The 23359-nt window shown below is 49.8% G+C and overlaps 4 protein-coding genes across 4 annotated transcripts; 1 reads left to right on the top strand and 3 right to left on the bottom strand.

The window, feature by feature from the left end:
* Window positions 1-3003: 3003 nt before the first annotated feature.
* Window positions 3004-3942, top strand: MYCGRDRAFT_96437 (uncharacterized protein; the record flags this gene model as incomplete). Its single annotated transcript, XM_003848955.1, has 1 exon — window positions 3004-3942. The coding sequence occupies one exon, from the start codon at window positions 3004-3006 to the stop codon at window positions 3940-3942; it is 939 nt and encodes a 312-aa protein (XP_003849003.1).
* Window positions 3943-4113: 171 nt separating this feature from the next.
* On the bottom strand, window positions 4114-7707 carry MYCGRDRAFT_96436 (uncharacterized protein; the record flags this gene model as incomplete). Its single annotated transcript, XM_003848954.1, has 7 exons — window positions 4114-4296; window positions 4362-4426; window positions 4586-4662; window positions 4815-4861; window positions 5607-5849; window positions 6657-6800; window positions 7024-7707. The coding sequence occupies 7 exons, from the start codon at window positions 7705-7707 to the stop codon at window positions 4114-4116; spliced, it is 1443 nt and encodes a 480-aa protein (XP_003849002.1).
* Window positions 7708-9285: 1578 nt separating this feature from the next.
* MYCGRDRAFT_76604 (receptor-activated Ca2+-permeable cation channel) lies at window positions 9286-11330 on the bottom strand (the record flags this gene model as incomplete). The annotated part of the gene is made up of 2 exons (XM_003848953.1): window positions 9286-11146; window positions 11212-11330. 2 exons carry the CDS (start codon window positions 11226-11228, stop codon window positions 9286-9288), a joined length of 1878 nt encoding a protein of 625 aa, XP_003849001.1.
* A 391-nt stretch (window positions 11331-11721) lies between these two features.
* On the bottom strand, window positions 11722-13652 carry MYCGRDRAFT_87907 (uncharacterized protein; the record flags this gene model as incomplete). Its single annotated transcript, XM_003848952.1, has 6 exons — window positions 11722-11988; window positions 12099-12368; window positions 12436-12840; window positions 12914-12985; window positions 13042-13145; window positions 13199-13652. The coding sequence occupies 6 exons, from the start codon at window positions 13650-13652 to the stop codon at window positions 11722-11724; spliced, it is 1572 nt and encodes a 523-aa protein (XP_003849000.1).
* Between the last annotated feature and the right edge of the window lie 9707 nt (window positions 13653-23359).

Below are 23359 nucleotides of genomic sequence, written 5' to 3'. Positions count from 1 at the left end.
TTTTATAAGTAGTTAGCGGGGCTTTTCGATTAGGAATAATAAGAACTTATATAGAAAGTAAACTAGCTACTAATATAGGCTTTAAAGCCTTCTAAGCCTTAAGAGTAGTACCTAAACTATTATAAGTATTATCACTATAATTAGATTAGCCGACGATTTTTAGGTAGAGGCCGGAGATAGTTAAGCTATCTACTAAGTAATAGCGCGGGTCTATAGAGTATACGCGATATAAGCGAATTAAGAACTAGGCTATTAGTAAGGACTTTCGAGTAAACTCCGGAATAGACTTATAGTTTAGCGTAGTTCTTTCGCTTAGCGTAGTAGCTTATATACGCGTAGGAGCGGCCTATTTAAGTTTATTAGTAGGGTCTAAAGGGAAATAGGTAGAATATATTTTATACTACTTATATAATATTATTAATTCCGCTTTTAGTATAGGGCTCGTAATAGATAGCGGTACGTAGCTAGTTTAGGGCGGGTACTACTAGAGGAGGACTAGGGGCGGATAGTAGTTAGTTATTAGGGGCGGCTAGGAAGTTTATAGTAGGACCTAGATTATTATTATTCTAGCCGAAAAGGAATAATATCTATAATTCTATTAGTAAAACGCTAGGATCCTAAATAGAGGCGACGGGCTAGAACTATTAACCTTTAGATTAAAAACTTACTTTAATAATATAGCGATACTAGCTATAAAAAGAAGAGGGGGGGTAGAGTATTTATATCTAATTCCGAGCTCTATAGGCGTATTTTCTATATATTATTAACTTCTCGATAATACTAGAAAAGAGTAGAGTAGAGTAAAGGGTAGCGGGCGTATTATATTAGGTTCTAATAGTTTACGACCGGATATATAATAATACGAAGGAAAGAGTAGATAATAGGAGGAAATTTTAGCTAATTAGATAATTCTAAATAGTTTTAGAAGAGAGGGTAAATAACCCGACGCCTTTACGTCGGATACTAACGTTTTACTAGTATACTAGGAGGAGGGGGGTATTATAAGGAACTAGCGCCCTTCTTTAATATATAGCGTAGCCCTATACTTTATCTTAGTAGCCTATATTCTTTTCTACGCTTCCTATAAGGTTTTAGGCTACTTCCTTATCGAACTTACTATATCTAATATAGACTCTAAACTCTTATATATATATTATTTACCTATAATAATATAATAATATAATAATATAATAATATAATAATATAATAATATAATAATATAATAATATAATAATATAACGCCTCTTTTTTTTCTTCTATAGTAGAAGTATAGTAAGGAAGCTTACCTTACCTAAGGTAATAATATAATATTATAATAGTATAATAATATAACGACTAATTAAAAGTAAGCTTTAATAGATCCCTCTTTTTATTAGGAAAACTAATTAAAAGAGACCTTTATTACATTCCTATCGTTATAGAAAGATAGCTATAGTCTTCGATAAAATAGTACTCGTACCTCGTATAATTAAGTTTCTTTTTACTATTTTCTTTTACGACCTAAGGATAGGCCGCTAGGGGAGGGAGGGATACTATTAGGGAACGACTATCTGGGCCTAAAGCGGGCCTGTTCTAGGCCCGATATAGACCCGATGCAGACCCGAGGCTGCCCCAAGCGAGGCTTGGCGCACACATTCCCTTTTGGTCCCTTTTGCCTCCCTTCGTTACACTCGGTAGGTTCGTATACAGACTACTCGCACGTGTTGGTTGCTACCTGGTTACACTACCCTCACACTCCGTCCATCTCGGCTTGCAGGGTCTACCCATGACACGGCGTATCATTCTTGCACGTGTCTGCGAGTCCTACCATCCATTCGTGCAAGCACATCCTGGCGCTCGAGTATTCGGCAGAGCCGCGAGCAGATGAACACTTCCTTAATCCTTGCAGAGCCATTGTCGATTCGAGCTCAAAAATGGTCTAGGCATGCTGTTTACTACCACTTGGACTGCTGGGGCATGAATACGACCACTGCAAGGGCCTTCCTACATAACTCTTCTTGAAACTGTTGACCAATGGCGTGTACCTATGTCAGGTCCCTCTCGCATGGCGAAAACCGGGGGATCAGAGTACAGCAATCACAGGGTCCTCAATCAGAGTTCATTCTCCCCGAGACTGCCGACCAACAACGAAGCTGCGTTCTTGCCCGTGGTCGACCACAGTCACGTTTGACAGGCGTGCAAGCAGGGTACGGACTGCGCGGTTGCAACATCCCTCAATCGCGCTGCTCTTGTCGTTGTTGTTGGCCAACAGCAAAGCAGCCTCCGCACACGCGACCATCAAGGGTCGTGGCCCGCATGTGGGTAGCTCGAGGTTTTCTTCATGGACGAAGAGAACTCGTGGTCAGCATGCTAGACAGGCTTCTTGTTGGTGTGGTAGGGTTGGTGGCTGGTTATGGTTGGTGTGGTTGATGGTTGGTTTGGTGAGCACTCGCTGGCCGTTTGGTTAGTGTTGGTTAGACTCATTCGCCACCTGGTAACTAGCCGGGAACAGCTCCGCGGCCAATCGGACGCGGGCAACGAGGGCAACGAGGGCGGCGAGGTGAAGATGATGTCTAAGGAATGCATATAGGACTTAGGGTTGTCATTTCGAGCGGGAATTTGGGCGTCGAAACGACGTCGTCTCCCTTCCCAAAACGCATCATTTTGGCCCCCAAATTCCTTATGTAATCTGGTGTATACCACTAGTGCAGTTGGTAAGGACTGCCCGGCCTGTTAGTTGGTGGTGGTGGAGACCGGTTTCCCATTGGTAACCAGACCAACAAGAAGCCTGATGCTAGAAGCTCGTTTGTGCTATTACATGCACTTGACGAATTCACTGCATAGCCTAGCACACGTGTTCAAGAGTACCTACAACGCCGTCGTGCCCAGAGTGAGGAGGGAGGAGTATAAAGGAAGGTCTTCTTGCTCCTCAAATTCTGTCTTGCAAACAATCATCACTCGGCATTCCAACAAGTCGCTTCCACAGTCCGCACCTCCAGCCAACATCCAGTCGCACGTCCCGCCATGGGATTCCAGCAGCTCTGGGCACTCACAGTGCTCCTGGTCTTGAATTATACCGCCGGCTGTGACGTCAATCCAGACTCCTCCATGGACACCTTTCATCTCGTCGATCCAGACATGCATCCGGTTGTCAGGATTGGCAACCAGCTTCAACTCTCCTCGAACAACCTCGGACAAGAAGATGATGCGCCCATTTTCTACTTTCAGCGACCAGCAAGCGCACCTCAGGGCGCATACGACCTGATCTTAGCTGAGCATGATGAGACGCCGCCCCACTGGGTCGCGCGGACGGAAGAAGGAAATCTCGTCCTCACGGATGCATCCACCGGACCATCCGGTCAGGTTGTCAACGGCCAGAACCTTGTCACGTCTGTCTTCACCATCGATTGCGACGGCGCTGTCAGTGTGATTCGCGAAGGCAAACACGCAGCACTCACTGCTCGCAATGGCGCCTCGGTCGAGAGGGCCCTGACCGCGTTCAACTACGGCGATGAGGCCTTCAAAAGGCGTGCCACGGAGTTTGCCTCTCTCGGCCTGATGCTCGATGCCCGTAGCCTCACAAAGAGGGACGCATATCGATGCCCCCCCGGATCCTGCGCCAAGACTAAGCACGGCGCTCGGCCAGCATCATCAAACGGCTGCGGTCCTGAAAAGTATTACCACTTGGTTCCAGAGTTTAGTTTCACCGACTGTTGTGACGCCCACGACAAATGCTACGATTCCTGTGCGTCCCCGTCGGCATCATACTGCAACAACCAGTTCCACGATTGTATGATGGGCAAATGTGACCAGAAGTACCATGGTGTCAGCATCGGCATCAGGGCGGGCTGCAAGAGAACGGCCCAAGTCTATACCAATGCTGTCCAAGGTCACTGGGCTGACGTTCTTTTCACAAAGTATGGCAACGAACGATGCCTTTGCAAACCTTACTTTTGTAAGTAGCAGCGGCACGATTCTGTAGGGGGGCTGATTATTAGAATAAATAACGCTACCGTACTCAATGCGATAGTCCTAACTCGACGACTTTGATTTTAAGAAATGTTTTTTTTTGTCCTTAATAAAGATCGCCTCTGGGCCCTTCTTCTCCTCGGTCATAGTACCCGACTCCTTCGCTTACTGACCACCAACAGGCAGCGGCATGCACACGGAGCCAAGGCCACCTCCAGGAACTCCCACGGCCTGAGGTGTCAGCCAGTTGAGAACAGAGGAAGGAACGTCGGCGTAGCCTCGGGCAGCGTAGATGCGGCAGTCGTCGTTGTAATCCATGTACACGTATCCGTGGAAGCTGACGGGCGACTACGATGTTATCAGTATCGGTGTATCGGTGTGCCTGAACAAAGACAATGCGGGGCGTTTCGTACCGGGAGATAGTAAGGAGCGCCGACATGGACCTCAACGCTGAGCAGGACGGTGCCGTTGGTGAATGCTAGAGGGGTGTGTCAGAAGAGGAATCCGATATTCTGGGACCGGTGACACGAACGTTTCGCTTCCTTGACTACCAGACTCTCGAACACCTGTCGGGTTTCCACTATGTCTCGTCAGCTTTCCGCATATTGAGAAACGTGTGAACGAGTAAGAAGCATACCAGCGAAGTCATACGTTCCCTCTCCGGTAGTCGCAAAGACAATGGCGCAGCCAGATCCGTCGGGAATGCTTGTACCTCTGTCAGGAAATGGCGGAAACTGTCGTTCGGCATACAAGACTCACATCGTACCCGTACACACACCAGCAGCGTCCGGAGCGCCCCACGGGACCTGACATGCTGCGTTGGCTTCGATTTATGCAAGATTTGGCAACAGAACCAGAAGACTCACAAGTTTGAATGCTTCGACGGCGGCCAACGGTGGTTTGGTGTTGTATGCTGCAATACATGTGGTTAGCAAGGTCGTAAGACGACAGGAAAAGGACAGCCGCACCAGTGGCAACCAGCAAAGAGGTTCGAACGCGTTCTTCAGCACTGCAAGCGGCCGAGACAGTGGAAATGAGAAGCCCCAGAGAGGCTATGCTGAGCTTGGGAAGCATTGCAATGACAGGGAGAAGTTGTAGACGATGCGAGCTGACTTGATGAGTGGGTTTTCGAGAACAACGCCGGGAAAAGGTGGTCGACCAAGCCTGTCTTATGTGTTTTGACAGTTGTTCAGTAATTGTCCAAGCAAGTTGGAACTCTGTGAGGAACCAAGGTACGCCTTGCAGTCTCGGCATTAAGATTGAGATGGAATTGTCACAAGGTCTATGACGTTCACTCCAATGGGTCCAGCTCGTGGGCCAGAGCAGGGATATGGAATGCCTGTGGGTGGATAATCGAACTTATCGAAGGCTTCGAAGCCGCTCTGACCATGCATTGCAGCCTGGCGGACCTTGTCTCCAGGACTGAGCCAGATTTGCTAGGGATGCGCGAGACAATGCATGCCTGTCGCCGCGCAGGTCCATTTCATGGTCGATCCGTGTTGAACGAGACAGAAGGTGCACTCATGTCGTGGCAAAAGCGCATCGCCAGTCGTGACGTTGGCGACCTCCTAGAGTGGCATCGCAAGCAAGGAAAATGCTCGACAATTTACGAGATGCTGTCGATCGGTGAGGCTGCATCGCATCGCACGGACACACACAGACACATGGTTGCGGAAAGATTTCGCAAGGTTACCCCAGATCCAGGGTAGATCTATCGCCCAGGCTTGCGGTGAATTTGTCACACATCCGAGCACGAATACGAAGTACTCCGCATCATGAGCGACCGCACTTCTAGCTGTATCAACCCTTGACGTGGGTGGGAGATGCGGTGCCGGGAGAGACATTCTTGGGACTTCCTTTCGAGAGTCGAGCGTGGAGTTCCCTGTTCGCGCGAGAAGGAACTACAGCATGGAGTCGTTAGCATGCGTCTTGAGGTGCTTTGGAACGTCGACGACCGTGAGTGGGATTCCCGCCACCTCGCGTTCCTGTCCGGCTCAGATCCACGTGGAAAGGTTTGCGTAGAAAATTGACGGTCCCGACAGAGAGCTGTCGCTGCTGTTTCAAGGCACCGGATCTGTTCCGATCTTGTGTAGAGGACAAGCGGACCAACCGTTGGAGCATTTGTCGCATCGCTCCAGGAGACGTTCGGCATTGTCGACGCTCTCAAGGAAACAAGCCGGCTTGACAACGCAGTCTGCGATGGTTTTTAAGTTTCCGGAGAGAAGAAGAGGTCCAGGTGTTCGAGAAGGAAATGGATCTTTGTCAGGAAATAGTGATGCCTGAGGCGACAAGAGCGGAGCCATCGCCGGCGATCGACCATCACGATGACGGTGCCATTGGGAAGAGCTTCGAGGTCCGCGAGGCACTTTCATCTCCAGACAGACCGCCATTTCCTGTCTGACAACCACATATCGCATCTCTGCGTCGTCGAACATTGGGGTAAACATCCCGACTGATCGAGATCGACGACAAAAATGGCCTTCACAAGAACAGGCCTCCTCGCGCTCGCCCTGGGACTTCCTCGCCTTGTCCACTCATCGTACTACGACCTTGAGGCGGGCTCGTTCCGACCGTTCGGCCCAGGCATCAATCGCGGAGCATATCCACAAGACTTTGCTGTCTTTGGCGCACTCCAGGGAGTCCATGACAGTCAACAAGCACCCACCGGCCTCGCAGTGGACACGGAGCACAACATATATCTGACATACCCTCGGAACTCGGGTCAGACTCTGAGCAATGTGGTCATGTGCACCGACTTCAACAACGAGCAACCATGGCCCGACGCTCAGATCCAGAACTGCACGGAAGGCCAGGATCCATCGACCTGCTTCGTTAATGTGCAGAATATCGTCCTGGACAGTAGGGAGCAGCTGTGGGTTACGACATACCTCGCAGGCTGATAAAACATGTCTTTAAAGCACAAATGCCAGTAGTGGCTGCAAATCGTCAGCGACTGGCAGGCACGAGCCCTCAGATGACGATTTACCTCCAAAGACGTCGAATCGAGTAGGGCATACCATGCTCAAAGTTGACAACAGGCCGCCATCGCTTCGGCTCCGAGAGTCCAAGCAGTACCAAGAGATATCCACCATATCCAAAATGGAGAGTGGTACTAGCAGCGCCAAAGACGAAGAACAGAACGACAAAGACGAGTCGATCCAACACCTCCCGCATCGTAAAGTCTTCAAGCCGGCCGAATAATGGGAGGAGCTCCGTCGGAGCCTTGTTGACGTCTTGGCTCGCGAGAACACCAAGGAGATCCATGAAGAGGTATATACACAGCAGAAGCAACCCTCTCCGCACCAAGAACTCCCTCCTGGATGGCACGGACTTGGGATCACTCTTCCGAAACGCCGGCACGTTCTCAACCTCCCACGGGGTTCCGCAGTGTCGATACTCCGTCGCAGCAGAGAATCCAAACGCCAGACGATTCCAGACGGAGTCCGGAAGCGGTCTCGAAGGCTCTCTCTTTCCAATTTCACGCGGCTGTGGTCCGGCATAGTCAAAGTCCCATCGGCGGAGAAGTGAGATGTTCAGGTTCTGTAGGAATAGGGCCGGCGGCGAGAAGACCAATACCATTCGCGTGAGGCAGTCGTAGCTATCTTTGCGCCCGAAGACGGATATCAGCATAAGGATGGTCGAGACTGCCACGGAGGCGCTGCGGATCCAGGAGCCGGGCTTCGTGAAGCCAACAGGTAATGCCGTGAGGAGTGCCTGGGCCAGTAGAATCAAAACAAGGTCAAATGCGGAGAGATGCATATTAGGCAGAGCGGTGGTGACTTGAGAATTTGCAGGACCGATGCTGTCTTCATAATTTGAGTGTGCATCTGTTGCTTTTGAAGTCCAACGCGTTGACAGGCCGGGTCATCCGGATGACAACGGATCGTGTTCAGGTCCGGCCCGGACGACAAGGATGTCCCACGTCGCCTTGAATCCGACGATGCATGTCTGGGTCGAAGACGAGACGGAAGGTATTGGCCAAGGAGAGCGCATTGGAGGCTTAAAGGTGGTGCTAGCGTTTCGAGCGGCGATGGTAGGAACAGTAGTTCAACGAGTGCTCAATAGCAATCATGCGGGCTTCGCGGACGGGGCGACGTTACGAGCGAAGCTATCTCGAAAGTAGACGAAGTGGTTCCCAAAATTGCAAAGAAGATATACATTCGATTTCGACTTCCCGTCCCTCTTCTCTTCTCACACTCGATCAAAGAGGCGCTCGTCCCTCGCTCTGTCTCATGGAAGCGTTCGTCCTTCAAATACTAACGAACGCCAATTCCGAACGCTGATATGAACCCTAACCCTAGTTTCGACTATCAAGGACGAATAACGAAACAGCTGTATGATCATGCTTGCAGCAAGTGATACGCGTTCTCCGCTCAACTGATCCGTTTCAACGAGGCGGCGTTCTCCGCTCAACTGATCCGTTTCAACGAGGCGGTGGTAAGTAACATCTCCCATGCGACCGGCCTGAGAAGGAAACATAAACTCTCAAAACCAAAATTACTCTTTCGAGCAAGTATGTGGAGAGCCGACCACCAAGCCAATGCCGCGCCGCGAAGGAACGACTCCCTCTGCAGTGTCATATTCCACTCAGACACAGCGCTGGATCCAAGACGAAGGACAATCCTACGCTGCGTCATAATGTGTAACCTCGCAAAACCACGAACGTACAAGGGACTCGTCCTACACCACGCGTATCGCTTTCCACTCTTCCCCTGGAATCCGCGCCCCGTAAACCACCACCACCATGGCAGCCGATTCGCCCCTCTACAATTGCACCTTCGACACATATCGTCCAGCCCTCACAAACCTACCCAACTGCATAATGCCCAACGGGTCGGTACCCCCTCTCCGCTCACCATCCACCCACCACTGACAACACAACCACAACCACAGCCACCCCCGCTTGAACCTCTGCTGCAACACCCAACCCGCCGGCAACGGAAGCGTAACCTACCAAAACCCATGTTCGTTCTGGTGTGAACTCAAAGGCGATGGCCTGCCGAACGACCTCCAGCGCGCACGAGACGCCTTTATAGACTGTTTGAGGAATGGAGCGAATGCGTCGTCAACGGGCGGGTTGGGGTGTAGCGGTGGAGTCAACACTTCGGATCCGAACGGGAGTGGCGGGACGAGAGACGGTGCCGTGACTCCTGAGGGCGAAAGCGGCGGAGGTGTGGAAGGCGGCGCTGTGAGGAGGGAGGCCTGTTCGAACACTGTCGGGATGGTCTTCGGACTGTTGGTTGCTGGGATCGTAGTTGGTGGTATGTAAAAAAAACCTTTGAGTCGCAGGCGATTCGGATAAGGCATCTCAGCGATAACAAGTCACCGTCTTTGCTCCTACTTCGACCCCTCCGGCCCCGGCGTCATCTCCCTAACAAACCTCTTCAACTCCTTCACCTCTTCCATCAACTTCCTCACCTCAACCAGCGTCCCGTCAACAACCACATTCGGCGAACTCTCCTCCACTCTCTTCGCCCAGCCATTCCCCTCCACATCCATTTCCTGTTCCAATTGCTCCCACTCCTCAACCGTATCATCATCACTTTCATTCCTGCTGCGATTGAACTTGACCATTCTCGCAGTCCTCGTTTCCAGAAGAGCGGTGAGAACTAGCACGGGAGAGTACACAATCCCCATGACCGCATCGTTGAGCTGCTCGTATCGATGCGATGGCATCCACCACTCGAATGGCAACACGAGGAACACGATTTCCACCAAGTTGAAGGGTGCGATGTACACGTTCTCATCCGGCGCGCGGACAAATTGCATTGTTTTCTGGGCGTACAGGGCGAGGTACTCGTCGATTGCGTTGCCGGTGATGTCCTCGTACGCGGAATTGTACAGTGCCACGAGGATGTTGAGCAGGATGACCACAATAACAAAGTTGTAAATGTAGTAGAGGATCAAGCCAAACGGGGGAGCGAAATTGTCCCACCCGTCGAATTCCGCGGCGCCCATGATGGCGTTGAGCATATTTTTCGTGATGAAGTTGGTCGCGTCGATGGAGTTGTCGACCTGATCGAAGCCGATGAAAGCTTGGAAGAAACCGATGAGGACGACGATGAGGAGCGCGAAAAAGATGAGGGACTCCTTCATCATGACTTTCAACACGACGAGCATAGCGCCGAAGAAGCGGAGGGAGTCAAGGTACAGCATCAGCCGCATCCAGAACATGGGGGCGGAGAAGGCGAGGAAGTTGTAGGAGAGGGCGTTGAAGCGGTCGCGGTCGTTGGTATCCTGGGGATGAGCGAGAGCGATCATGCGGAGGATGAAGGAGATGGTCAGAAGGGAGTACAACGTCGAATTGAAGATGTTCCAGAAGCCAAAGTAGAAGCGGCCGATCTTGAAGAATTTGGTAGCTTCATCGCAGATGAAGCCAAGAGTGAAGATGTAGAGCAGCCCTTCTACGATGTCGAGATCTCCCTCGGGGTTGATGCTGTTGATGGCTCCGGTGTACAAGGCCAGGTAGACGATCGAGATGACGACTTGCACGGCGTTTTGATACTGCGGCACTCGCATGCGATCCGGGTCGAAGTGGTCCCAGTAGTTGGTGGACGTCTTCAGCTTGTAGTCCGTAAAGCGAGACGGGTCCGAATCGTCCTGCACCAGCCAACCACGCCAGAGATGCGCAATGCACTTTTGATATCCCGAGCTTCCAATCACTCTGACCGCATGCATATCCACCGCCTTCTCAATCGCATTGGCGGGCTTGGTATCCTCTCCGTCCACCACAATGCTATACCTCTTCAACAGCAAGTCCTGCATGAGATAATTCAAGTTCTCCTCCTCCTCAATAATATGCTTAGCCACCACCTCGCAAGCCGTTGCTCTCAGCTCATGCAGATCCGCATCCCACAACTCCAGCATAGCCTGCCTCTTGAACCAATTCTTGCAGATCAAGAGACAGTACACCACACAACTCGCATGGTCGTCGTCGGATCCACTGACTTTCCCGGCCGACTTGGCCGTCTTGACCACAGCGTCGGTGATGACATCGCTGTGAGGGCGGGTGATGCGATCTTCGGGGAGTTCGCAGGGGATGACGGCTTCGAGCTGGTATTTCAGGCGGAGGGCGACGAGGGTGACTTCTTTGGCGGGAATGGCGGAGGTGATGACGTGGTCGTTGTGAGAGGGGAGGAGACGGTGGAGTTCGTCGTGGATGTTGGAGTGTCGGTCGCGGTCGTTGGACCCGAGCCAGCTGGGGAGGGAGGGATTAGCATGTGAAGATGGGATGGATCGAGGAGGTGAGTGAATGGAGCTTACCTGGGCCACTTGGGCATGGTGGGAAGATCTGGTGGTGGAGTGATTTCGAGGAGTGCTGGATGAAGACGACGATTTCTCAAGAGGAAGAAGAAGAAGAAGAGATAATCTCGCCCAGTCCCGCCATTTGCGCCTCCGTCCTTGGAATTGTCGGAGACTTTTTTGCAGAAACCGGTTTGGGCGGCGCGGCGGGGCGGACAAGGCGGAGCTCAGATCTCATCGCCAAGCTTGGAGGCGTTTTTGCATCACCATCAACTCCATCAATATTTGACCAGGACGCAGCCGTCGAAGCCATGAATATTCCAAGGACGCTTGACAGTAATATTCAAGGGCTGCTACGTGAATATATGTTGTTTGGTAACTGTCCAGTGAGGACTTCAGGAACAAGTTTGACTGTGTCTGTCGTCGAGATCTCTGTCTGAAGTTCTGCAATTACCATCGTATCTTCTTCGTTTGACGCTTAGTCGAGGATGCCGCTATCACTTCGAAGCATACGGGCCCTACAGCGCGCATTCATCGCTTAACCACAATCTCCTCCCCCCCAATCGCCTCCACCAAATCAACCTTTGTCTGTGCAAACCGTCTCAAAGAGATCCTCTGCTCAAACAAAACATCCACCTCCGCCGCCGTCCTCATCTTCGTCTCCGGCACGCAAAGATACGTAAACACAATCGACATGAGACATCCACCCGCCCAAAAGAACCCCGTCTTAGCGCCCCAATTCCACGCCGTAGGATTCAACTGATACGGGGTAAATGCATTCGCGCAAATCGTCAACACCTCAAAAGCGTACCAGGTCAGCGAATGTCGTAGACAGTGTGGAACGTACGAAGACCCGGCGTCGGAGACAGTCTCGGACAGCGGAGGCCTTCTGCACTTCGGGATCTTACCGTGTACGCCCCTCTTGCGAGAACCACCGTCTTACTCCTTAGTAGGCTGGAAGGGATTTCGGAGCAGATTGTGTTGGTGAGGGGTCCGATTCCGAGGTGGTAGAGGAAGGAGGAAATGATGAGGATGGCGGCGATGGTCCAGGAGTAGGCCTTGTCGGAGGAGTGCCCTGGCGGAACGCCGAGGGCGCCGACGAGTATTAAGGTGACTAATATCATGACGAGTGTCCAGAGGTATGTAGAGCGGCGACCGAAGAATGGGAGGAGAGCCCACTGTAAGAGAGGTGTCAGCCGGTCTGGTCATCAGTTGGAGAGGTGAAGAGGGCAGAGATGGGCTTACCGATAGAAACCCGGAGAAAAGAGCCAAGGCGTTGTCCACATTGGTCATATCAAAGGCCTGCTTACTTCCTAGACCGGTCTGCTCCAAAAGGTACGCCAGCGAGCCGCGCAGTGGGTTGCCGCTCAAAACCTGAACGCCGTACACACCCATGGCTATCAACGTGCGTTTGCGGTCAAGCCCGCGAAAGCACGCCGCATAAGTCGTCGTGGCGTTGACATGTCGCTCGTGCTCGGTGGTAACGACCATGAGAGCGATGCTCTTGTCGTGATCGACGTCCGTTTCTTCGCGGGAAGAGATTCGCACGAGGACTTTTTCGCTTCGGCGAGGCGGCCGCGGCGGACGAGCCAGCGGGGGTTCTCGGGGGCGAAGAAGAGGAGGGGGATGAGGATGGAGGGCCAGATCCATCTGGTGATGTACGTCAGCATGGGTGCGCCAGATTATTGCTGGACTGTGAGACTGACTGGATGGCGAAAGTTACTCTGTAGGCCCATTGGCCCTCAATCTGGAGGGAACCGCGGAGGATACCGGAGCCGATGACATGCCCAATGCCCTTGTGTGTGAGATCAGTATGCTTTGTCTGCAAAGTCGCCATCGAGCTCAACTCACCCAGCAGATGTTGACGTAGTTGGTCAAGTAGGGTCTTAATGAGACCGGTGCAATCTCTGCAGCGTACACAATGGGCAGAGTTTGGAATAGGCCAAGGGGAATTCCTGAAGACACCATATCAGAGTCGCAGAACGGTGCGATGGAAGCATTGACATACCGAATAGAATCTGCGCAACAAGCAAAACCTCAATACTCGGCGCGAAGAATTGGATGAAGATAAAAGCGCTAATCAGAGCAAGACCACCGAGCATCGTTTTTCGAAATCCAAGTCTTTCGCTGATATACCCAGAAAGCAAAAGCCCAACAATACAACCACAGTCAGCGCCGTTCTTCAAGCCAGCCTGCCACGGCGCCGGTATTTGGTAGGTGCCCTTCGCAGTTCTCTGGCCGTAGTGCTTCTTAAAAGCCGGCTGGGCAAAAAGGTTACCAATAAGCATAGTGTCGTATCCTTCTATGATGATTGTGGTGGACATTGCGAGGCTCCAGAATGCGGCTTTGGGATACCGCTTGAGAGCGCGGCGGATGCCCATGGACTGCTCGCGGACGGTGGCATCTTGAGCGTCGCTGAGCCATTCCACCGTTGTTGAGGACTCTGGTTGCTTCTCGGTCATCTTGGAGTCGTCTTGACCAGCAGGCATGCCCTTCTGTTCCATGTCCGGAAATGCAGAGGAGCAAGAGGCTCTAGGGGATTCGTCTTGGACAGGCGGACGATATAGCCATAGAAAGCCGAGATGAGGTGGACATCACAACACATTGTCGGTAAGCATGCATCTGATGAGAGGGTCCTCATGCGCTCGGAAGCCTCGGGGAGCTCCAGCCAGCATTGTCCCTGTGTTGGTGCTTCAAACATCCCACGGGCATCTGCGAGCAAGGCCCCGCCATTATTCTGATCGGCGGCATCCATGAACAAAGATGGAAGCTCCCTTGTGAAGAGTACCGCCGCACCACCGCAAATCATATGAGAGCATGCCATGTTCCGTGGACGGTGAGATGACGAACCCCCATGACTCGGCTCCTGGACGTGCAGCCAGGATGAGCAGGTTTGTTCACCGCGCAGCTTTCTTTGCAGCGTTGGAGATGTGCCAAGGGGATGATCCCAGGAGCAATGAAATAACGCATGTACGCATTTGGGTCGCGCAAAAGCTTCGACATTCATCGTTCAGCTTCTTGCTCGCTCGGACTCACCGCTTTGTCGAGCCATCGCGGCTACTGGTCCACGTCACGGCGGCATAGTTCGCTCTCTCCTCTCTGGCGTGTTGAAGAAGGTAGGCGGAATGCTTCGATCTTGAGCCGGACAACGTCTATGGGAACAGTCTGACTGGAGAACGAGGCTTGGATGCCGGAGATGATCCAAATATCTAGCATATATTAGTCGCCCTGTGCAGCTCATTAATGCACTCATTAACGCAGATTTAGCCGAGGGCACGGCCCCACTTTAATGAAGCGACTAATACACCCCAATAGCAGTCACATATTGCAGCCCCGCGCAGCGGCCGAATTTTTCTCTGTTCACAGTGATGTATAGCTCATTTTTTCCGCCTAATTCAGCGCTATTCACTAATTAAAAAATCATCGCGAACGGAGTAGTATTAACTATGTTGCTAGGGTTGGAATGTATGCGGGTGCGCCCGTAGTAATGCTTGGCGCGATCGCAGTAGGCGTCGAACTCGATTCTGTCCTAGACGACAGCACAACGTAGAGAATTATTAACAACACCGCGAGTAGCTCAAAAGTTTCGCAACGAGCAGTTCTAATAGATGCGTAAATGTTGTAATTTACGAACATGCGGTCGTTGCGCATTAATTCAGAAGGTGTGCGTAAACAGCGGCGTTGCTCGAATTTGAACGTCGAATTTAGGGTCCAAATTGCGACGAGAGATTACAATAGTTAACATCACTTCCTTACTATTGTATTACACAACAACAACACGACATAGGGACTTAATATTGCACGAGCTCCTTAATTGCAGTAGTATCTGAGAGCCCTCTAAGTTTTATAACATTCCACCGACAACTGCGTAGATAGTAGCTATAGAGCAAATCCAAGATCTAACCCCTTCCTCCAACTATAAACCCCTCGAATTTGAAGCCCTCGCAAGCTCTGTAAACGACTAGAAACGCAGTAAACGCAGTAAGGATTCGAGAGCCGGTAAGAGCGGACGATCGCGGCGGTAACGGCGGAGGCTTTGGCATTAGGTGCAGCTTGCACCTAATGCTAAAGCCTCTGTCGTTGTCAAGCGATACGCTTCCTCCGTTTAGCCACCCCTTGCTCGCTCTTCAACACGCTCGCGAGCTTGTTTAGTAAGGGCATACGTTTACTTACTACTCGTTCGTTAAGGTGTTAGATTGCTAATACTAGTAAACCGAAGCGACTGCTTGCGAGCTTATATACTTCATTAATAATCCGCTTGCGTGTGCTAAAGAAGTTGTTGGACGCCTTAGGGGCTCTATAGCGTTCGTTGCGCTACTTGCCCTTATAGTATCGCTCTATGTATTTAACAGACGGTCGGCCAGGCTCGCCGTCGTACTACTTACGCTACAACGCTGCCACGGTTACCGTTGTGTCCTTCAGCTTGGTGTATTCGAACACTGGATAAGGAGCTGGATCGACAGGACGGCGTAGTGGCGAGGCTGGAGCTATAGCAGAAGCTATAGCTGCTCGGATCGGTAAGGAGTTGAAGTGGCTGCTGTCGAAGGACGTTGCATTAACTATGGCGGCTGTAAAGGACGACGACGACGAGGGCTCGTCGTCGGCGTAAGGCTGTAACAGTAGTGCTTGAAGATCCTTAAGTAACAGCATCGTGTCGTCGTAAACGAGCTCTTTACTATGTTGTATCGCTTGAACGGCGGCTTTAACCTTACTACGAGTTACTCCGGCGGCTAGCATTAGTACAGCCAATGCATTTACCGACGGCATAAGCGACGCTATAGCGGCGTTGCTCGTAGAGCTGGTAGTGTTGTTAATACTAGCGTTCTTTAACATAGAGCCTATAGTCTGCGTTGCACTGCTAACCACGCCCTCGAACGCGGCGACCAAGCCCTTGTTGGCGCTCTTACTAATCTCCTTTATACGCTCCTCGAAGTGCGTAACTATCTCCTTTATTAACATGCTCTGAGCAATAATCTTAGACTTTAGCTAGCTTAGCTCGAGGGCAATAGCTAGCGTTACACGGTGAATATCTATCGACAGCAGCTGCTTAGGGTTCTCGGCGATAGCTTAACTAGAGCGGTGCTTAAACGCGAACCACAGCTCGTGCTTGAAGACTTAATAAGTCTACAGTTTATGCGATAGATACCGCTCTTAAAGAAGCACTGCATCTTAAAGGATCACAACACGCAGGTAACGTAGTAGGATGACGAAGTAGTAGCCAGCGCGGTTAGCATGCTCCCTTGGACGCTGCGTGAACGCCTTATCGGTCCACTAATCTAGCTATAGCTATATTATGCTCTGTAGCTCTTAAGGAGGCGTTTTACATGATCGTAGAAGGAAGTATAATCTAGGAAGCTTCTCAAAGCCGGCTATAGCTCGCACGTAGTCCAGGGGGATGTTGTTAAGGTATACGTTCGACAAGGAGTTACCGTTCTAATGCCCTAAATTAAGGGGGGTAGTTAGCTTGTTGTGCAAATTCGGTCGTTTGGAATAAGGCAATTGTACGACGAGATGATGCGATATTAGAGTGATTTTTTGACGAGCTTGTAGCCTAAGTCGAGTAGATGAAGCTCTATATGCCGTTTAGATGGACTGGTAATAATAAGGGTGCGTAGTGATAACCTGTCGGTTAGCTGGATTTGCAGCTAAAGTGCGGCTGCCCGGATTAGTAAGACTCCTTAGTCCGGTTTTTAAACGAGAGGCCGACGTTATATTACCGGTTGTAGTGGGGAATATCGCACTGTCACGTGTGGTCTGTATCTAGCTTCAGCTTCGTATGCAGGTCGGAGGATTATTAAGACATCGACCTACCCAGGAGGACACCGACTACTAAACACGCATACGAGGCCTAATAGTACAGAGCACTTAATACTACCTCTTTTGCCCCCCTACCTTTTACTCTAATTGTACAGTTTACCGCCCTTTTTGCCCCCTATGCTACCTCGTACGTCCGCACTGCTACTATCCGCGGGAGATCGGAACCTTTAGAAGTTCCCCCCTTACATTTTGGTAGACGATGTAAGACTCCTTCCTTCGCGAAAGCGGAGAAGGAGGATATACAAAGGGTAGGCAGCAGTGCGGAAGTACGGAGCAGCTACGACCTCGACAACAGCGCTAGTCGCCTTTCGAGTACTTACGACGTATACGACGAATACCCTCCTTCGAAGAAAGGATCACGATATACCTCTGCCCCTTAGCTAGGGCAGTAGGCTTAAGTACCCAAGTTTAAAGTCCAAGTTCAAAATACAAAGTACCTTAATGTACAAATCGCTGTGTACACATTGCTGGATCTACTACCGAATACACCCCAAATACACGAACACACGAACACACACACACATTCCCTATACCCTACCGAGCTGCACACCCTACGCTAAGCAGCTCGTCGATACAGCCTAAGAAGGAGAAGGAAGAAACCGAGGGAGCAAAAGAGTATATAAAAAAGGGATACTAACATCGCATAGAGGCTCGGTATAAAGCGCTCTCGCACTAATACATACAACCGCGCTACCGGACTCGGATGCACGCCCTTAAAGCGCGACGCTATAGCAGAGAGCATATCGACCACAATAGACGCAATTTAGGGCGAAAAGAAGCCTCCTAGGCCCAAAATCGTACTGCTATAGCTTTTCCTACACCCGACTACCTGCCGGTAAAGGTAAGCGAGACGAGCGGCGACCGCATTTCATCTCTTGTTTGGCGGCCCGCAGTGCCCTACATACTCTAAAAAGAAGGACGAGCAAGTGAATATGCCCCCTTAAGTACCTAGAATATCGCGCCGGTCGCGGTAAAAGTTATAATAGACATAATAGACATTAGAGATTATCGCTCCTACACCTGTACGAGCGACTACGCCACCGAGCTTAGCTACACACCTTTAAAACGCGACACTGCTACGGAGATAATATCGACTCTAGAGGATACAAAATAGGGTGAAAACAAGCCTCCTAGGGCCAAAATCGTACTGCCGTGGCTTTTCCTATGCCCGACCACCTGCCGAGGCAGGTAGGCTAGGCGTGTAGCACAAACCCTATGCGGGGCGCTCGTAAAGAAAGGAAAGAGAAACAGGGTGGAAAAAGAGCCCTCTAGTACCTAGAAAACTTTACTAACCGCCGTAGTAGCTATAATAGACATACTAGATATTAGAGAATACTTAGTTACGTAAGCTGTCCCGTACTCTCGATTAAATGGCTATAAGAAACGAGACTGACTAGCCATTATAGCGTAGGCGTCGCGAATACCCTAAGAAACGTCGCCCTATTACACCGATCGTCCGACCGCTCCTCGGTATTGCTTTCCGAGGCAATAGCAGATAATATCGCTACGAACCCTGCACTAGAACTAGGGAGCACATAAGCCCTGCCTAGATCTACCGACACTAGGTTCTCGGTACGAGAATGCGATGTATAGTTCTCGGCCCTAGCTAGCTAGAATAGTCTAAGAGGTACGACCTTTCGAGGGTGCGATGTTTCCTAGACTAAATTAGGAAGAGGGTCTGGTAAACAAATGATACCGAGCTACAGACCCTAGACGCATCCCTAGTCCTTATTTCCCTACCCTGGACTCTTCTATACTGTACGAGAAGCGATCCCGCCTTATTCCCGAGTTTCTAGATACTTAGCCGTCCTACGTGCCTAGAACGTACGATTACACCCTGCCCGCACTAAGGAGACTATCGAATATAGCCCTAGACTATGTATAAACGGCATAATCAGCTGTAGTGCACTACTAGCAGTAACAATGTTTCCTAGACTAATAGTCTAGCAAACCCTCGAGAGCTTTAAATAGCCTACTCCCGCCGCCCCGGTATCGACGACGACTTGCCAACCTTTTCCTATACGCCTTCCGAACACGCATCTGCACTCCTTACTTCCTATTTCCCTATTTGCGATACTAAGCTGCATATTGCTATTACGATATCTCCTAATAACACTCCTAACAACGGCCCGGACGGACCCTCCCGTCGTAGCTATCTTAATACTCCCTCGGAGATTCTCCGTAACACCCTAAGCACCGGCGAGGCTTCCGGAACTAATAGCCCTATCTAGGCACCTTCCGATGCTCGCGCCTTCCGCGATAGCAATAGGATTCTATTAGCTCGCTTTGCGACTAATTTAACTAAAGGGTCGACTAATAAGGCTCTCTCTTAAGCCGAAGGGATTGCTGCTACAGCGACCTATAGTACAGTTCCCGCTCCCTAGCCTACTAACATAAACATCGCAGATCTTGTTACTACCCTTACCGCAGCTACTCGCAACAACAGAGCCCCTACTTACTGTAGTCGCGTACCCTTCCCTAAAGAGCCTAGTACTCTATCCTTCGACGGCAAGGATACTTCGACTTTCTTCTAGACTATGGCCGACTTCTTCGATTCGTACTTTAAAGGATTATATACTCCTAATAGGGAAAGGATCCGACTTGCTGCTCGACACTTGGTACTAGATGTTCGAGCTTAGCTCGAGAGTCTTTTAGGCTTCGACGGCGAAAACTACGAAGCTTTTAAGGAAGAGGCTCTTTCCTACTATCGGTACTATAATAGTTAGGTATATAAGTATAGCCTCCCTTTCCTCGAAGAGCTGTGCGCAAAGGAAAGAGTCTGGGATATCTCCGGACAGAAGGATAACCTGCGTTAGTACGTTATAACGTTTAAAGCAGTCTCAAAAAGGATACCTCTTAAACAGTGCAACGAAGTTGCTCGATACTACCTCTTCCTTAAAGGCTTGCCCTCCGAGGTAGGACAGGAAATTATAAACAAGCTCGAAGTAGACGTCTCGAACCTAGCCTCCTGTACTTAGCTTCCTCTATTGTACGATGCGACACTTAAGTACGTTACAAGCCGCATAGCTTACTAGGAGTTGTACGGCAAGGGCAAGAGCTAGGTTACTAGCTAGCTTGTTAACTAGACTAAGAAGAGGTATCTAAAGCTAGATGCTTCGAACGATAGAGTCTAGTCGTTACGCGTACTAAAAGAGAAGCTGCCGGACATAGAGGACTTATCTAAAAAGCTTTCTAAGATAACTATTGCTAAGATTAAGCGTACAAGAGCTAAGAGAAGTGCACGTATAGCTGTTAATCTACCGGGAGACTTTCCGAAGTCTTACATAGCTACGCTGCATACCGATAACACCCCTAATTCTCCCGAGTACTACTCGTACAATGTCGCTAGACCTAGACTAGTGCCCTATTAGTCGTCTAGCAGCTCGAACCCCTTCTACTAGGAAGCCTCTAAGTATATATGCTTTTATTGCTTTAAACCCGGTTATAGTGTTTACGAATGCAAGTACATAAACTACCTCCTAAGTGCAGGCTAGACATACTGCGATAGTAAAAAGAAGTAGTATATCGGACGAGAAGGTAATATTAACAGACGAAAGGTGCAGTTCAGGAACTAGCCGGATCAGCCTAAGCTCCGGATAATGGCTCCCGCTATCGAGAAAGCATAGGGAAGGGCTATTACTTAGCCTGCTAATGCGAATCTCGAGGATGCTAAGAAGTACTAGCTAGCTTATAAACTACCTATAGCTGCTTTTGCTCCTCGGACACGTGTACCGAGTACACCTCTTAACCCGGCACTTGTTCCTGGCCCTGTTCTACCGACCTTAGCATCTGTACCCTCGTTACTAGCTTAACCTAGTCACCTAGGCTAAGGCTTAGGCCCCCCTATAGGACCCGCACTAGCGACGAACATAAATAGAAACTAGTGCAACATCGTCGCTAGAAGTGCGGTTCCTAAGGATCTAGTGTATATTAATAAGCGAGACCCTCGTGCCCCCTATGTAAATTAGATCCGTACTAACTCTCTGTCTGCGAACGCTGCGACTAGGCTAACGAGCACGACTAAGGGAAAGGAGCCAGCCGCTAAGCCGAGTAATAATACTAGCCGTGTTGTAAAGCTAAAGAAGACAGTGTCTATTAAGATCGATGCCCGCAAGATCCCTAACACGGAAGAGTACATAAAGGTAGTCGAAGAAGGCTCGCAGTCGATATAGGGCACTCTTACTAGTAATAGTGCATTTAACACCGGTAACCAGCCGCAGTCCGCAAACGACAGCCAGACCTAGGACCCTACTAGAAGCATAGATCTAGATCCTACCCCTCCTTCTTAGGGCTTCGTTAACCCCCCGCTACTAAAGAAAAAGAAGAACCAGAAGCCTACTACGACTAGAAAGGGTGCGCAGAGAAGGGACATTTACCTTCGAGAGCGGCTTAACATAGAAAAAGTGCTGCTCGACAGGATACTAGCGCAGCCGTCTAATATCCCTATTAGGGAGCTTCTCGCTGCCTCGCCTATAGTAGCTAGGGGACTTCTTATTGTTTTGTTTGTTTGTTTGTTTGTTCCATTTACGTCCTGTAGGAGTCTATAACTATGTAGGACGGCTGTCTCGCGACAGCAGTCTATCTATGTACAATCGTTGTTCTCTCGTATCTCTTAACCTTAGGGAAAGACCCGTGCCTAGGATAGTAGCTAGCTAGTATCGAAGGACTTTAAAGAAAGACAAATAAGGAAAGGTAAAAGGAGTGTAGGCTAGACGGTCTCGTCTTCGCCTCTTGCTAGGTGCTAGGACCTAGAAGCAATCTTTGTATCCGAGAGAAAGGTAGTAAGGTGTTTCCGGAGTTCCTTATCTTCTACTATTTCTAGTAGAGATTGTGCTTATCGTAGCGGTAGTAGCTTAAATACATCGTAGATAGGGCAGCTACATACGAGGTGTTCTGCTGTTTCTCGTCGTCCGCAAGGGCAGTCTGGCGTCGTTACGTGTCCAAAGCGGTAGAGATAGGACTTTAGGTATCCGTGTCCTAATAGGATAGTATAGAAGGCACTAGTTAAAGCACGTCTTCCTCCTATTCTATGTTTTCCTAGCGAGCTCTATAGAAATCGACTAAGGTAGCTATTTGTATTCCTAGGTACCTTGTTAATCTCCTATTGTCTTGCTATTTCGTATCGGGTTTTCCAGACGCTAAAGAGATCGTCTTTTGCGTAGTTAGCCCTCTCGTGTTCTACGAAATGCTTGTATTGTCGGAGTCGATAACAGAGTAGTTGTATCTATATTCTCTGTCGTTTTTGCGGAAGTATCTCTCTCGAGTCCTCGTATCGGACTTCTCGCGTATCCGAAGGCGCGCTTTAGATAGCGAGTCTTACAGGGTGGTTTTCGGGTAGCTTTGCTACGCGTAGAGAGTATAAAATTAACTGTCTCTCTAGGCGTAGATCCGGGGGGAAGAGATTTAACTCTACTTCGGACGGGACGTTTAGGGCGGTACGGAAAACGCCTAGGATCTTTCTACAAGCTTTACTTTATAGAGATACTAGAGGTTTTATACTCTTTTTCGACCGCTACTAAACCGGGGCCCCGTAGTCTGCTATTATAGTAACGCAGGCTAGGTAGATCTTTCTTAACGATATAGAAGATAGACCGCGTTCGGTATTTGCTAGTCTTTCTAATCGATAGAATGCCGCTTGTGCTTATGCCGATCTTATTATAATGTGCTCCTTAAAGGTAAGACCGGCATCTAGCTAAATCCCAAGCTACCTTATCGCTTTCTTTGCTAGGCGAATAATATCGCCGTTTAGAAGAATTACTAGGCAATCGGACCCTTTCCCTTTCGAGAAGTGTACTAGGTCTGTCTTTGCTAGGTCGAAAGCAATCGAGTTCTTCTTTCCTAGGTCTATTAGCCTTCTTGCCTTACGTTCTAGTACCTTAGAGTTCTTCTTAAGGGACGTAGACGAGGTAGATAGTCTAATGTCGTCGACGTAGGAACTAGGAGTAACTCCTTGTAGCGAGAAGAATATGTCGCGCGTATAGATAAGAAAGAGGATAGGAGACATCGGGCTGCCTTACGGAACGCCGATCTCTACGTCCTGGAATTCCTGTATCTATCCGTCGAATGCTATTTATAGGCGTCTATTGCTTATAAACGACTAAACCTAACGTATAAGGCTATGCGGAAGCCTTAACTGGATTATTATTCTTAACAGTCGGTTCTTTGTAACGTAGTCGTATACTCCTCTTACGTCGAGGAAGATAACCGAAGTCTTCTTTTTCTTTCTTCGATTCTCCTCGATTTCGTTTGTTAAGAGAAGCACTATATCGATAGCCGATTTCTTCTTTCGCCCTCCTAACTACGAGTCGTATAGAAGGGGCTTCGTCTCTACGATAATCCCTAGGCGTTTTGC

Source organism: Zymoseptoria tritici, chromosome 10, assembly GCF_000219625.1.
Source record: "Zymoseptoria tritici IPO323 chromosome 10, whole genome shotgun sequence".
Lineage (NCBI taxonomy): Eukaryota > Fungi > Ascomycota > Dothideomycetes > Mycosphaerellales > Mycosphaerellaceae > Zymoseptoria > Zymoseptoria tritici.
Note: the sequence above shows the minus strand (reverse complement) of the source record. Positions and strands in the feature narration are given on the sequence as shown.